The sequence below is a fragment of the Camarhynchus parvulus genome, chromosome 25 (genome assembly GCF_901933205.1).
Source record: "Camarhynchus parvulus chromosome 25, STF_HiC, whole genome shotgun sequence".
Classification (NCBI taxonomy): Eukaryota; Metazoa; Chordata; class Aves; order Passeriformes; family Thraupidae; genus Camarhynchus; species Camarhynchus parvulus.
The window spans coordinates 1,694,713-1,708,590 of NC_044595.1; the positions used below are offsets into that span (position 1 = coordinate 1,694,713).

Below are 13,878 nucleotides of genomic sequence, written 5' to 3' on the forward strand. Positions count from 1 at the left end.
TATCCCAGTATCAGCCAATTCCAGTCCCAGTCCATCCCAGTAATGGAGCATCCCAGTGCCAGTCCATCCCAGTCCCAGTCCATCCCAGTGCCAGTCCATCCCAGTCCCAGTCCATCCCAGTAATGGAGCATCCCAGTCCCAGTCCATCCCAGTCCCAGTCCATCCCAGTGCCAGTCCATCCCAGTCCCAGTCCATCCCAGTCTATCCCATTATCAGCCCATCCCAGTCCCATCCCATCCCCGTGCTGGCCCATCCCGAGGGGAAACTGAGGCAGGTTGTGGGCGGAGCGGGTGGCAGTGGCAGTGTTGGGGTCCCGCTGCGCCCCCGGGAGGACACTGGGGGGCCGCATCCCCCCCTTTGGGACCCCCAAAGACCCCCAGGACCCCCCATGACCCCCCCAAAGACCCCCCCCCCAGTTTGGAGCTGCTTTTGGTCCTGTTTGGTGAGAAAAGCCCCAAGAAGGGTCCCTGGGGAGGGGGTGGGAGTGAGGGGGGGTCCTTTTGGGGGCCCCCCAGGGTGGGCACGACCCCCCCAAAAACGGAGTGGATGTGGCTGCTGTGGGGGGGGGCACTGGCACCCTGCACTGGGCTGGACTGGGCTGGACTGGGCTGGGCTGGACTGGGGGGTCGGATGGGGCCTGGAGGGGGGGTCCATCCTTCCTGAGCGTGGGGGGGTCTGGGGCCCCCCCCAGCAGGACCGAGCCCCCCGCCCCGGGCACCGCTGGGTTTGGGGGGAGCTGCTCTGCAATGAGGGGGCACCCAAAGGTGCTGCTCCGGAGCCTCCGGTCCTGGGGAGGGAAAATTTGGGGATGGAGGGGTTAAACAGGGTTTGGGGGGCACTTCCTGCCCCCCCCCAAAACCCTGGGACACCCCAAATCCCAATGGGGGACACCCCAAATACCTCCCTGGGCATTTCCAGCCCCCCAAAATCCCAAGGACCCCACAAATCCCAATGGGGGAACATCCCAACCTAGGGGGCTTGGGGGGCTCAGGGGGTTCCCAGCCGGGGGGGGCCATGGGGGGGTCTGGGGAAGTTCTGGGGGGAGGTCCTGGGGGGGGTCTTGAGGGGATCCCCACGGGTTTTCCAGCGCTGGAGAGGTTCCAGGGGGTCCCAGAGTGTCCCAGGGGGTTCCAGAGGGTCCTGGAGGTGTCCCAAGGGGTCCCGGGGGTGTCCCAGGGGTGTCTCAGAGGGTCCTGGGGGTCCCAGGTGGTCCTGAGGGTGCCCCAGGAGTGTCCCAGGGATGTCCTGGGGGTGTCCCAGGGGGTCCCAGGGTGTCCTGGGGATGTCCCAGGGTGTCCCAAGTGGTCCCAGGGTGTCCCAGGGTGTCCCAGGGGGTCCCAGGGTGTCCCAGGGGGTCCCAGGGTGTCCCAGGGGGTCCTGGGGGCTCCCAGGGGGTCCCAGGGGGTCCCGGGCTCTCACCGGGCTCAGTAGGGCCGGTTGGCGTCTTTGGGCCTCTTGAGCTGCACCTTGAGCCGCTTCATCCCGATCTGGAAGCCGTTCATGGCCTGGATGGCGGCCTGGGCGCTCGCGGGGTTGTCAAAGCTCACGAAGCCTGCGGGGACATCGGGGGAGTGTGGGGACATCAGGGACATGGGGACATCGTGGGGATGTGGGGACATGGAGGACATGGAGGATTTGGGGACACTGTCCCCATGTCCCCATATCCCAATGTCCCTGATGTCTCCAGTATCCCCATATCCCTCACCCCATATCCCATTATGCCCATTGTCCCTCTGTCCCCGTGTCCCCATTGTCCCCGTGTCCTCATATCTCATTATCCCCATCATCCTCATTGTCTTCATTGTCCCCATTATCCCCACTAGCCCCAATGTCCCTGATGTCCCCAATGTCCCTGTGTCCCCAATGCCCCCATTATCCCCATTGTTCCCAATGCCCCCATTATCCCCAAAGTCCCCAATGTCCCCAATGTCCCCAATGTCCCCAATGTCCCTGATGTCCCCAATGTCCCCGTGTCCCCAATGCCCCCATTATCCCCAATGTCCCCAATGCCCCCATTGTCCCCAATGTCCCCATTGTCCCCATTATCCTCAATGTCCCCAAAGTCCCCAATGTCCCCAATGTCCCTGATGTCCCCAATGTCCCCGTGTCCCCAATGCCCCCATTGTCCCCAATGTCCCCAATGCCCCCATTGTCCCCAATGTCCCCATTGTCCCCATTGTCCTCAATGTCCCCAAAGTCCCCAATGTCCCCATTGTCCCCATTGTCCCCAATGTCCCCATTGTCCCCATTATCCCCAATGTCCCCATTGTCCCCAACGTCCCCACTGTCCCGTGTCCCTACCGAAGCACTTGCTCTGGTTGGTGGCCCTGTCCACGAAGACCTTGGCGGAGATGACGTTGCCGAAGGGGAGGAACATCTGCAGGATCTCGGTGTCGGCGAACTCCTGGGGCAGGTGGTAGATGAAGATGTTACAGCCCTCGGGGCCTGCGGAGGGAGCGGGGTCACACCTGGGACACACCTAAGACCGACCTGCCCCCAAAACCGACCGGACCCCAAAACCGGGGCTGTCAAACCAAAATGGACACAGGACCCCAAATCCGGGGCTCTCAACCCAAAACTGGAACTGGACTCCAAATCCGGGGCTCTCAACCCAGACCTAACACGGACCCCACAACCCAGGCTCTCAGCACAAACCAGACATGGACCCCAAAACCGGGGCTTTCAACCTAAACCCAACACGAGACCCCAAAACCAGGGCTCTCAACCCAAAACTGACAGAGACCTGAAAACCGGGGCTGCCAACCCAAACCCAGCACAGACCCCAACACCAGGGCTCTCAACCCAAACCAGACACGGGACCCCAAAACCAGGGCTCTCAATCCAAACCAGACACAGGACCCCAAAACTGGGGCTCTCAATCCAAACCAGACACAGGATCCCAAAACTGGGGCTGACAACCCCAAATGGACACACCACCCCAAAACGGGGGCTCTCAACCCAAACCTGGCTCCTGCTTTGGGTTCACAGCTCTGATTTTGGGGTCCCAAGTCTCAGTGGTGGGGGTCCCAGGGCATTTTGAGGGTCCTGGGCGGTTTTGGGGGCTGTTGTCTCAGGTGTATCAGGGGGTCCTGGGGAGTTTTGGGGGGTCCCGGGGGGAGGTCTCGGGTGTACCAAGGGGGTCCCAGGATATTTCAGGGGATCCAGGGGGTTTTGGGGCTCTGGGGAGTTTTGGGAGGGTCCCAGGGGAGGTCTCGGGGGTCCAGGGAGTTTTGGGGGGTCCCGGGGCGGTCTCGGGGGTCCGGGGAGTTTTGGAGGATCCCAGGGGGGTCTCACCTTCACGCTGCTGCTGCTGCGGGGGGGGCGGGGGGGCGAGCAGGGGTCCCGGGGGGGCGAAGGCCGGGCTCACCAGCCCGTAGGCGGCCGGGTACGCGGCTGGGGGCACGGGGGGCACGGGGTCACCGGGGGCATCGGTGCCACCAGGGCCACCCCAGGGCCCACCCAGTGCCGCACAACACCCTCCCCAAGCCACCAGTGCCACCCCAGTGCCACCCCAGTGCCACCCCAGTGCCACCCCAGCGCCACCCCAGCGTCACCCAACAACCTCCCAGTTCCAACCAGTCCCTCCCAGTTCCCCCCAGTCCCAACAAGAGCTCCCCCATTACCCTTCTCTGTTCCCCCAGTCCTTCCCAGTGCCCCCCAGTACCACACACCCCCTCCCAGTCCCTCCCAGTCCCTCCCAGTGGCCCCAGTACGCACCAGTGTAGTGCTGCATGCCAGCGTACGCCTGCTGCAGGGGGTCCCCGGGGGCCGCGGGGCTCTGGGCTGGGGGCACAGGGGGGGTTAGGGGGGGGCCCGGCGGGGCTCGGGGGGCTGGGGGGGTCGGGGGGCACCTGGGAAGGGGGGGACACCCCCGGCGTAGACGGCGTCGGGGGCGGGGGGTCCCGCGGGCTGCGCGGGCACGGGGCTGTAGCCGTTGACGCTCAGCGGGGCCGCGATGGCCGGGACGGGGGTGGCCGCCATGGCCGGGGGGGTGCTGGTTCCTGGGGACAGCACGGGCACCGCCGGGTCAGCACCGGGTCAGCGCCGGGTCAGCACCGGGTCAGCGCCGGGTCAGCGCCGGGTCAGCACCAGGACACCCCGGGGACACCCCCGGGACTGTGACCCAGAGGGTGGGGAACCCTCCACGGGGTGGGGGTTGAGAGTCCCCATCCCATCCACGGTGTCCCCATCGCACCCCTAGTGTCCCCCCACACCCCATGTCCCACCCCTGGTGTCCCCATCCCATCCATGGTGCCCTGCCATATCTCATGTCCCATTCATGGTGACCCCCATCCCCATGTCCCCATCCCAGTGTCCCCACCCCAGGTGTCTGTCCCCATTGTCCCCGTGTCCGCCACCCCCTCCCCGCTGTCCCCGTTACCTGAGGAGGGTGGCAAGGGGGTGGCGATGAGCCCATTGGGGTTGACCGTGCCCATGTGCTGCATCTGGACGGCCATGGTGGCCATGGGGCTGAGGTAGGCCGAGTGCGCGGCCACCAGGGCCGCCTGCTGCTGCATCAGCTGCGGGGACACGCCTGGCACCGCGCGGCCACCACGGCCACCACCGCCCCGGGAGCCCACCCCGAGCCACCAACACCCCGAGCCACCAACACCCCGGTGCTGCCAACACCCCGGTGCCACCACCGCCCCGGTGCCACCAACACCCCAGTGCCCACCCCGGAGCCACCAACACCCCGGGATGTGGGACCGGCATCTCCCCATGGATGTCACCCTGGTGCCACCAACACCCCATGACATGGGTCTGGCATCTCCCCATGGATGTCACCCCAATGTCCCATCTGGGACCGGCATGTCCCCATGAATGTCACCCCAGTGTCCCACCCAGGACCAGCATGTCCCCATGGATGTCACCCCAGTGTCCATCCCCTCCCACCACCCATCACCCCAATCACCTCAGGCTGGATTTTGGGGCATCCCACCCCCTTCCCCTTGATCCCCCCAGTGCCCCCAATCCCTCCCAGTGTCCCCAATTGCCCCAGTCCCCCCATCCTCCCCAGTGCCCGCAGTACCCCCAGTCTCCCCAGTGTCCCCTTTGTCCCCAGTGCCCCCAATCCCCCCAGTGCTCCCAGTCCCTCCCAGTGTCCCCAGTCCCTCCCAGTGCCCCCAGTGCTCCCAGTCTCTGCAGTGTCCCCTTTGTCCCCAGTCCCCCCAATCCCCCCAGTGTCCCCAGTGTCCCCAGTCCCTCCCAGTCCATCCCAGTGCCCCGTACCGCCTGCGTGTAGGCGCTGTAGGCGCCGAACTGGAGGGCGATGGGGCTGAACATGCCCAGCTGGCTGGCCACCTGCTGCATGCGCCGCAGCCCCCGCTCCTTCTCCGTGTCCGCAAACTTCACCACCAGGCTGGACGAGGCGCCCTGCGGGGACACGGCGGTCACTCGTGGTCACTCGTGGTCACTCATGGTCACTCGTGGTCAGTCAAGGTCAGTTGTGGTCACTCATGGTCAGTTGTGGTCATTCATGGTCAGTTGGGGTCATTCGGGGTCACACGGAGTGGGGCAGTGGTGGGAGTGGTGATGGGGGTGATGGTTGGGTTGTAATGGGGTGAGGATGATGGTGGAGGTGATGAAGAGGATTCGGATGGGGTTGATGATGGGGACATTGGTGAGGATGATGATGGAATGATGGTGGGGACAGTGGTGAGGATGATGATGGAATGATGGTGGGGACAGTGGTGAGGATGATGAAGAGAATGACGAAGGGGCGATAAAGGACACAATGAGGATGATGATGGGATGATGATGAGGATGATGGGGGTGATGAGGGTGACAATGGGGATAAGAACAATGATGAGGAAGATGAAGGGGACAACGAAGGGGAGCATGAAGGGGTGATGATGAGGACAAGGGGACAACAATGAGGACGATGAAGGGGGCAATGATGAAGACGATGAAGGGGATGACAAAGGGGACGATGAAGAGGATGCTGAAGGTGACAGTGCAGGGGGCGATGATGAGGACAGTGACGGGACGATGAAGGGGATGGTGACAAAGGTGACACCGCAGGTGACAGCGCCAAGGACGGTCCCTCACCGGCAGCGTGCGGCTCCCGTGCAGGGCGGCGATGGCGGCCTGGGCCTCCGCGTGGCTCTGGAACTTGACGAAGGCGCAGCCTGGGGACATTGGGGACAATGGGGACATTGGGGACAGTGGGGACATTGGGGACAGTGGGGACATCGGGGACATCGGGGACATTGGGGACAGTGGGGACAATGGGGACATTGGGGACATTGGGGACAGTGGGGACAGTGGGGACATTGGGGACAGTGGGGACATCGGGGACATGGGCCCCATGGCAGCTCCAGGGAGCTCTGGGGGTCCCACCCCCTGCACCCCCATCACCCCATGGACCCCCCAGACCCCATTAACCCCATCCCTGCCGTGCTCGCCCTAAACCCCATCCCTGCCCCACAGCTCACCCCGGTGACCCCCGTGGGACCCCCCGGGACCCCCAAGGGACCCCGCCCGCCCCGGGGTGTCCCCCCAGGTGTCCCCACCTTTGCTGGTGCCGTCGGGGCCGCGCAGCACCGTGCACTCGTCGATGGTGCCGAAGGGCTCGAACATCTTGCGCACGTCCTCGTCCGCCTGCTGCTTGCTCAGCATCCCCACAAAGAGCTTCCGGTCCTCTGCGGGACAGCGCGGGTGACACCGGGACACGGGCATGGGGACACGGGCATGGGGACACGGGCATGGGGACACTGCCGGTGGCATCGGGACACGGGCATGGGGACACCGTGGGTGGCATGCAGGACATGGGGGCATGGGGACACCTGTGTATGGGCTGGGGAACGGGCATGGGGACACCGTGGTGGCATTGGGACAGGGGCAGGGGGACACCGTGAGTGGCACTGGGACATGGGCATGGGGACAGTGGGGGGGGGGGGACATGGGCATGGGGACACCGTGAGTGGTGTTGGGACATGGGCATGGGGACACAGGCACAGGAACATAGGCAGGGATGGCCATGGTGACATGGGCATGGGGACACCGCGGGTGGCACTGGAACAGGGGCAGGGGGACAGGGACACAGGGGACACCACAGGTGGCACTGGGACAGGGGCATGGGGACACAGCCATGGTGGGGACACCGTAGGTGGTGTTGGGACAGGGGCACAGGGACACCATGGGTGGCATTGGGACATGGCCATGGGGACATGGGCATGGGGACAAAGGCACAGGGACACTGCAGGTGGCACCAGGACACCAGCACAGGGACACGGGCACCAGGACACCATAGGTGGCACTGGGACACTGTACTGGCACCAGGACACGGGCACGGGGACACCGCGGGTAGCACTGGGACACCAGCATGGGGACACCATGGGTGGCACCACGACACGGGGACATCACAACCGGCGCTGGGACACCGGCACGGGGGGACAGTGCCACGCAGAGGGGTGTGACACTCCAGGAAGGATGGGGTGGGGACATTGGGAATGGGAAGAGGGTGACAGCTCCTGGGAATGGGGACACGGAGGGACAGCCCAGATGGGGACAGGGACAGACGTGGGGTGGCCCTGGGGGTCTCACATTGAGGGGTGGCCTTGGGGACACCGGGGTTTGGGGACAAGGTGGCACGGGTGAGTTTGAGGGTGACTTGGGGGAAGATTCAGGGGGATTTTTGGGGGGATTCTGGGGGATTTTGGGGTTTTTTGGGGCGGTACCTCCTCGGCTCTCACTGTCCGCCGGCTTCACCTGGATGGGCCGGTTCATCTGGGGGGAAAGGGGACACAGGGGGGGTTGGGGGACACACAGAGACCCCCCCCCCCCCAGCACCTCCTCCACCCCCTCAGAGGGTCCCAAACCCACCCCCCCCGGCCCCCAAAGATGCTCCGGTCGCCATGGCAACGCCGGGCCTGCATCCCGTTACCTGGCAACGGGAGCCGGAGGGGAGGGGGGGGCCCGGGGGGCCGCGTTAATGAGCGCCCCTCCGCCCCCCGCGTTAATTGGGGGATGGACCCAACCCCGCCCCTCCCCCACACCCCGGAACCCCCCAGAGGAACGGGGGGGGGGGAGGGGAGGGCGCAGATGCGCGGTTGCCATGGCAACGGCCGGCTCCGCTCCATGGCAACCGCCCACTCATCCCCAATTTACCCATCGCCGTTGCCTGGCAACGCCGCTGACGTCATCAGCGCTCGCGATAAACAATGACGGGGATGGGGATGGCGGGGGGGCAGGGATGGAGATTTGGGGATGGGGGGGGCGGGGACCCCCCCAGGCCCGGTGTGACCCCGCCCCTCCCCCAAAACCCCCTCGGGGTGTGGGGGAGGGGCGGCCGTGCCCCAGCTCGGGGGGATTTGGGCTGGGGGGGGGCGGGTCCATCCCCGGCTGACCCCGCGCGTTCCTTTCGCCAACGAAAGCGAAGGTGCCCCCCGAGCCCCCCGCCGCCCCCCGAGCCCCAGATGGCGCTGGAAATGCCCCCCCCCGGGCTGGGGGCGTTAATCCCCCCCTAATCCCCCCCCCCTCCCCCGCGCTGGATCAACCCCGGCCGTAAAGCGGGGGGAAAAGGCACAAAGGGGGGGGGCGAACAAAGCCCCCCAACCCCCCACAAACCACACCGGGACCCCCCCCTCCCCCGTGCTCAGCGCAGCTCGGGGGGTGCTGAGGGTGACGCCCCCTCCCCAAATTCCCAGCGCTGCGCGGGGGCAGCTGCTGGGGCGGGGCCGCCCTTAAATCCCCCCAAAAAAAAAACATCCACCGCCCCCCCCACCCCAATCCCCCGGATTTACGGCCCCAAATCCCGGGATTATCCCGGCGAAGCCAAATCCCCCCCGGGCCTGGCGGGACACGCGCGGAGCCCGCGGGGGGGGCGCGCCCTGAGCCCCCTCCCCACCCTGGGGACCCCCAAAGTGCCCCCCGCCTTTTATCCCCCAAGGAAACCGCAAACCGCCCCCCCCAAAATCAGCCTGGGGGGAGGGAATGGGAGGCGAGACCCCCCAGCCTAAATTAATTGGGGGGGGGGGGCACCGAAACTCCTGGACCCCCCAAATTCTTGGGCTTTGTTGTCTCCACGCTTCATTAGCGCCGGGCCCTCATTAGCGGCGTTAATTAAACACCCCGCAGATGTTCGGGGGGGAACCCGGCCCCCCAAAAATCCCCCCAGAGGTGGGGGGTGGGGTGGTCCTGAAAATGGGGGGTGGGGGGTGATTTTGGGGGGATTTGGGGGGGGTTTAAGGCGTTTTGTGGTGATTTTTGGGGGGGTTCAGGGTAATTTTGGGGGGGATTCAGGGTAAGTTTTAGGGGTGATTTTGGGGGATTTAAGGTTGATTTTTGGGGGCTTTCAGGGTGATTTTTGGGGGTTTCAGGGCGATTTTTGGGGGGTTTCAGGGCGATTTTTGGTGGGGGTTCAGGGTAATTTTTAGGGGTGATTTTGGGGCATTGAAGGGTGATTTTGGGAGATTTAAGGGTGATTTTTTGATTGGTCTCTGGGTGATTTTTGGGCGGTTTCAGGGTAATTTTTAGGGGTGATTTGCAGGGATTTAAGGTTTTTTCGGTGGTTTCAGTGTGATTTTTGGAGTTTCAGTGTGATTTTTGGGGTTTCACTGTGATTTTTAGGGATGATTTTGGAGGGATTTAAGGGCGATTTTTTTTCGTTGGTTTCTGGGTGATTTCTGGGCGGTTTCAGAGCGATTTTTGCGGTTTCACTGTGATTTTTGGGGTTCCAGGGCGATTTTTGGGGTGTCCCGGCTTGGGGGCTCACAGGGCGGGTTTGGGGGTGCCTCGGGGGGGTCCCCACTCACCCCCGGCAGCGTTTTCTGCTCGTGCAGGGCGCTCTGCGCCTTCAGGGCCGACTCGCGGGCGCAGTAGGTCAGGAAGGCGCATCCTGGGGGGGAAATGGGGGGGAACAAAAAAGGGGTCGGGGGGCGTGAGGGGGACCCTCGGGGTGTCCTCACCCCCAGCCCGAGGCCTGGAGTGGCCACAGAGCCCCAAAACCGGTGGGACCCCCCAGAACACCCACAGCGCCACAGACCCCAAATCCCCCCACAGACCCCAAATAAACCCCACAGACCCCAAATACCCCCCATAGACCCCAAATAACCCCCACAGACCCCAAATAACTGTCACCCCCGGCTGTGACACCCCCCAGGGACCCCCGGAGCCGGTGTCACTCCCAGGGACACACGGGGTGACCATGCAACACCTCAAAAACAGACACAACACCCCAAAACGACACCTGGACGCCCCAAAACGACACCCAGACAGCTCAAAACGACACCTGGATGCCCCAAAATAACACCCGGACACCCCAAAACGACACCCGGACAGTCCCAGGGACACCCAGAGCCGGTGTCACCCTCACGGGGACCCATGGGGTGACCACGTGACACGCAAAACCTGCCTGGCACCCCAAAACAACACCCGACACAACAGCCTGACGCCCCCAGGGCCGGGTGTCACCTGGAGGGGAACCCACGTGACGCCCAACACCCGAAACAACACCCGGCAGTGCCTGGAACCGCTGCGCCCACCTGGCACAACAGCCCGAAAACAACACCCCAACAACACCCCAACAACACCCCAACAACACCCCAACAACACCCCAACAAGAGCCGGGCACAACAGCCCAGCAACACCCCAACAACAACACCCAAACAGCACCTGACAACAACGCCGCAGCAACAACAGCCCAGCAAAAAAGCAGCCCAAGAACACCCCAACAACACCCCAGCAACAGTCCAACAGCAACAGCCCAACAACAGCCCCAAAAAAGAGCCCAACCCCCAAAAAACAGCCCAAGAACACCCCAGCAAAAACAGCAACAGCCCAACAACAGCCTGCGCTCACCCAGCCCCACAACAGCCGGACACAACACCCCACAGCTGACACCAACAGCTCACAGCTGCCCCCAGGCCCAGCAGCCGGGGCACAACACCGTGACACGGGGTACCCCGGCTGGGCTGGGGGCTGCGGCTGTTCCTAGGACTGTTCCCGGGGCCTGCGGCTGTAGGCTGAGCTGTGGGTGTTGCTCAAGGCCTTTCGCTGTTCCTGGGGCTGTTCCCGGTGCCCTCGGCTGTACCCAGGGCTGTTCCCGGTACCGGGGGCTGTTCCCGGTGCCCTCGGTTGTACCGGGTACCCTTTGTGGGGCTGTTCCCGGTACTGGAGATCGGACCCAGGGCTGTTCCTGGGGCTGTTTCCTGGTGCTTTCGGTTGTACCCGGGGCTGTTCCCGGTACCGGGGGCTGTTCTGGGGGCTGTTCCCAGTTCCCACGGTTGTACCGGTACCATTCATGGGGCTGTTCCCGGTACCGGAGGTTGGATCTGGAGTGGTTCCCAATGCCGGGGCTGTTCCCGGTACCGGGAGCTGTTCCCGGTGCCCTCGGTTGTACCCGGGGCTGTTCCCGGTACCCCAGGCCGTATCACGGGGCTACTCCTGGTGCCAGTGGCTGTTCCCGGTACCGGGGCCATATCCTGGGGCCATTCCCGGTACCAGGAGCTGTTCCCGGTGCCGGTGGCCGTTCCCAGTCCCAGGGACCCCATCCTGGGGCTGTTCCCGGTACCGGGGCCCTGTCACAGGGCCGTTGCCGGTGCTGGGAGCTGTTCCCGGTACCGGGAGCTGTTCCTGGTGCTGGAGGCCGTGGCACGGGGCTGTGCCCGGTACCGGGGCTGGATCCCGGGGCTATTCCCGGTGCTGGGGGCTGTTCCCAGTACCGGGGGCCGTACCGGGGCTGTTCCCGGTACCAGGGTCTGTTCCCAGTACCGGGAGCCATAGCACAAGGCCGCTCCCGGTACCGGAGCCGTCTCCCGGGGCTGTTCCCAGTCCCAGGGGCTGTTCCCGGTACCGGGGGCTGAATCCCAGGGCTGATCCCGGTATCTGGGGCCATTCCCGGTACCGGGGGCCGAATCCCGGGGCTATTTCTCATCCTGGGAGCTATTCCCGGTACCAGGGGTTGTTCCCGGTACCGGGGGCCGTATCCTGGCGCTGTTCCCGGTGCCGGGAGCTGTTCCTGGTACTGGGAGCCACATCACGAGGTCATTCCCGGTACCGAGGGCCACATCCCGGGGCTAATCCCGGTACCGAGGGCCATTCCCGGTACCGGTGGCCGAATCCCGGGGCTCTCCCCGCACCCACCCCCGCTGCCCGGGGCCGTGCCCGCTGCCCCTGCCCCATTCCCGCTGCCCGTTCCCGTTGCTCGGGGCCGTTCCCTTTGCCCATCCCCGGTTCCCGGTTCCCGGTTACCGTACCTTTGTGCATCCCGGTGTACTTGTCCTTGATGACGGTGAGCTCGTAGATTTTGCCGAATTGCTCAAAAATCGGTTTCAGGTCCTTCTCCTCCAGGTGCCGCGGGATCTGCCCCACGAAGAGTTTGATGGCGTCGGGCTCCTTCATGGGGCCGCCGGGGGCTCCCCGGGCCCCGGGGCCGCTCCCGCTCCCCGCTATCACCGCCCGGCCTCGGCTCCCGGTGCTCCCGGCGGTGCCCGGTGCCCCGGCGCACACAAAGGACGAGGCGGCCCCGGGGCTCGGCTCGGCTCCGGGGACGGGGCGCGGCGGGGCGGGGGCAGCTCTGCCCGGGGGGCGGCGCTCCCGGCGCTCCCGGTGCGTCCCGGCCGTTTCCCGGGCGCTGCTCCCCAAAATCCCGGTGGATGCTGCGAGCGCCCGCCCCGCCGGTACCGCCCCGGTGGCCTCGGGGAGGGTCCCGGTACCGGGCGGGGGGCGGGGGGAGCTCAACGCCCGGTTCGGTTCATGGCGGCCGCGGCGGCCGCCGGTCGCCGAGAGCCCCGGTGGTGGCCGAGCCCCCGCCCGCTGGGGCAGCGGTACCGGGTGCCGGGTACCGGCACCGGGATCGGCACCGGGAGATGCTTTTCTTCTCCGGTTGGAGCCGCCCCGCCCCGCCCCGCCCGGTGCTGATGTCAGAGCGGCACCGGGGACCGGCACCGGGGCCTGGGGAGCGGGACCGGCGACGAGAACCGGGAACCGGACACCGGGACCGGGAACCGGGCTCCGGGACCGGATGACGGGCACCGGCACCGGCTGTGGGGCACGGGGCTCTGGCTGCCGGGCACCGGCACCGGCGACAACAGCGGGACCTGGAGTCACCGGGAATGGGGCTCTGGAAACCGGCTACTGGCACCGGCAACCGAGCACCGGATAACGGGCACCGGGACCGGCTGCGGGCAGCGGCGGCAACACCGCGACTGCGAACGGGGAGCGGGGAGGGGACGCTCGGAACCGGGCACGGGGGACAACACCGGCACCGGCACCGGGAACCGGAGGGGGCCCCGGGCTCCGGTAACGGCCCCGCCCGGCCCGGGGGCGGTGGGGGATGGGGGGGGTTGGGGATGTTTTGGGGAGGGGGCGGGGCCCGGGGCCGCTCCCGCGCGCACGCGCGGGGGGGGGAGGGTACGGGGTGGGGGGGGGGAGGGTCCGGTGTCCGCCCACGCGTGTCCCCCCCCCCCCCGTGTCGCTGTCGCCTCCCGGTGCTGTCCCCGGTGCTGAAGTCAGCCCCGCCCCCTTCCCCTCCCGTGTCACCTCCCACGCCGTGTCCCGGTGTCCCCACCCCGTGTCACCCCCCGCTCCGGTGTCACCGTGACCCCCCGCTCTCTGTCACCTCCCTTCACGTCCCGCTGTCCCCAGCCGTGTCCCCGTGTGTCCCCCCCGCCGTTGTCATGGTAACGAGCCGGTGACAGCCCAAGTGGCACCGCCACACCCCCCCGAGGGGTGACACCTGCGGGGACACCCAGCGGCGGCGCTCTGGGGACACGGGGCAGGTGGGGACCCGCCGCTTGGGGTCACAGGCCAGGCTTTGGGGACACCCGGTGGTGGCACTCTGGGGACATCCCGCGGTGACAATTTGGGGACACCCAGTGGTGACAATTTGAGGACACCCCGTGGTGACAATTTGGGGACACCCCGCGGTGATACTTT

At 66.0% G+C, this 13,878-nt stretch overlaps 1 protein-coding gene across 1 annotated transcript; it reads right to left on the reverse strand.

Moving 5' to 3' along the window:
* Positions 1–683: 683 nt before the first annotated feature.
* On the reverse strand, positions 684–12,580 carry CELF3 (CUGBP Elav-like family member 3). Its single transcript, XM_030965359.1, has 13 exons — positions 12,198–12,580; positions 9,756–9,838; positions 7,680–7,728; positions 6,513–6,641; positions 6,049–6,128; positions 5,230–5,373; positions 4,382–4,520; positions 3,852–4,001; positions 3,718–3,783; positions 3,295–3,393; positions 2,302–2,445; positions 1,420–1,552; positions 684–787 (listed from the first exon to the last, which is right to left on the reverse strand). The coding sequence occupies exons 1-12, from the start codon at positions 12,340–12,342 to the stop codon at positions 1,425–1,427; spliced, it is 1,356 nt and encodes a 451-aa protein (XP_030821219.1). The 5' UTR covers positions 12,343–12,580; the 3' UTR covers positions 684–787; positions 1,420–1,424.
* Between the last annotated feature and the right edge of the window lie 1,298 nt (positions 12,581–13,878).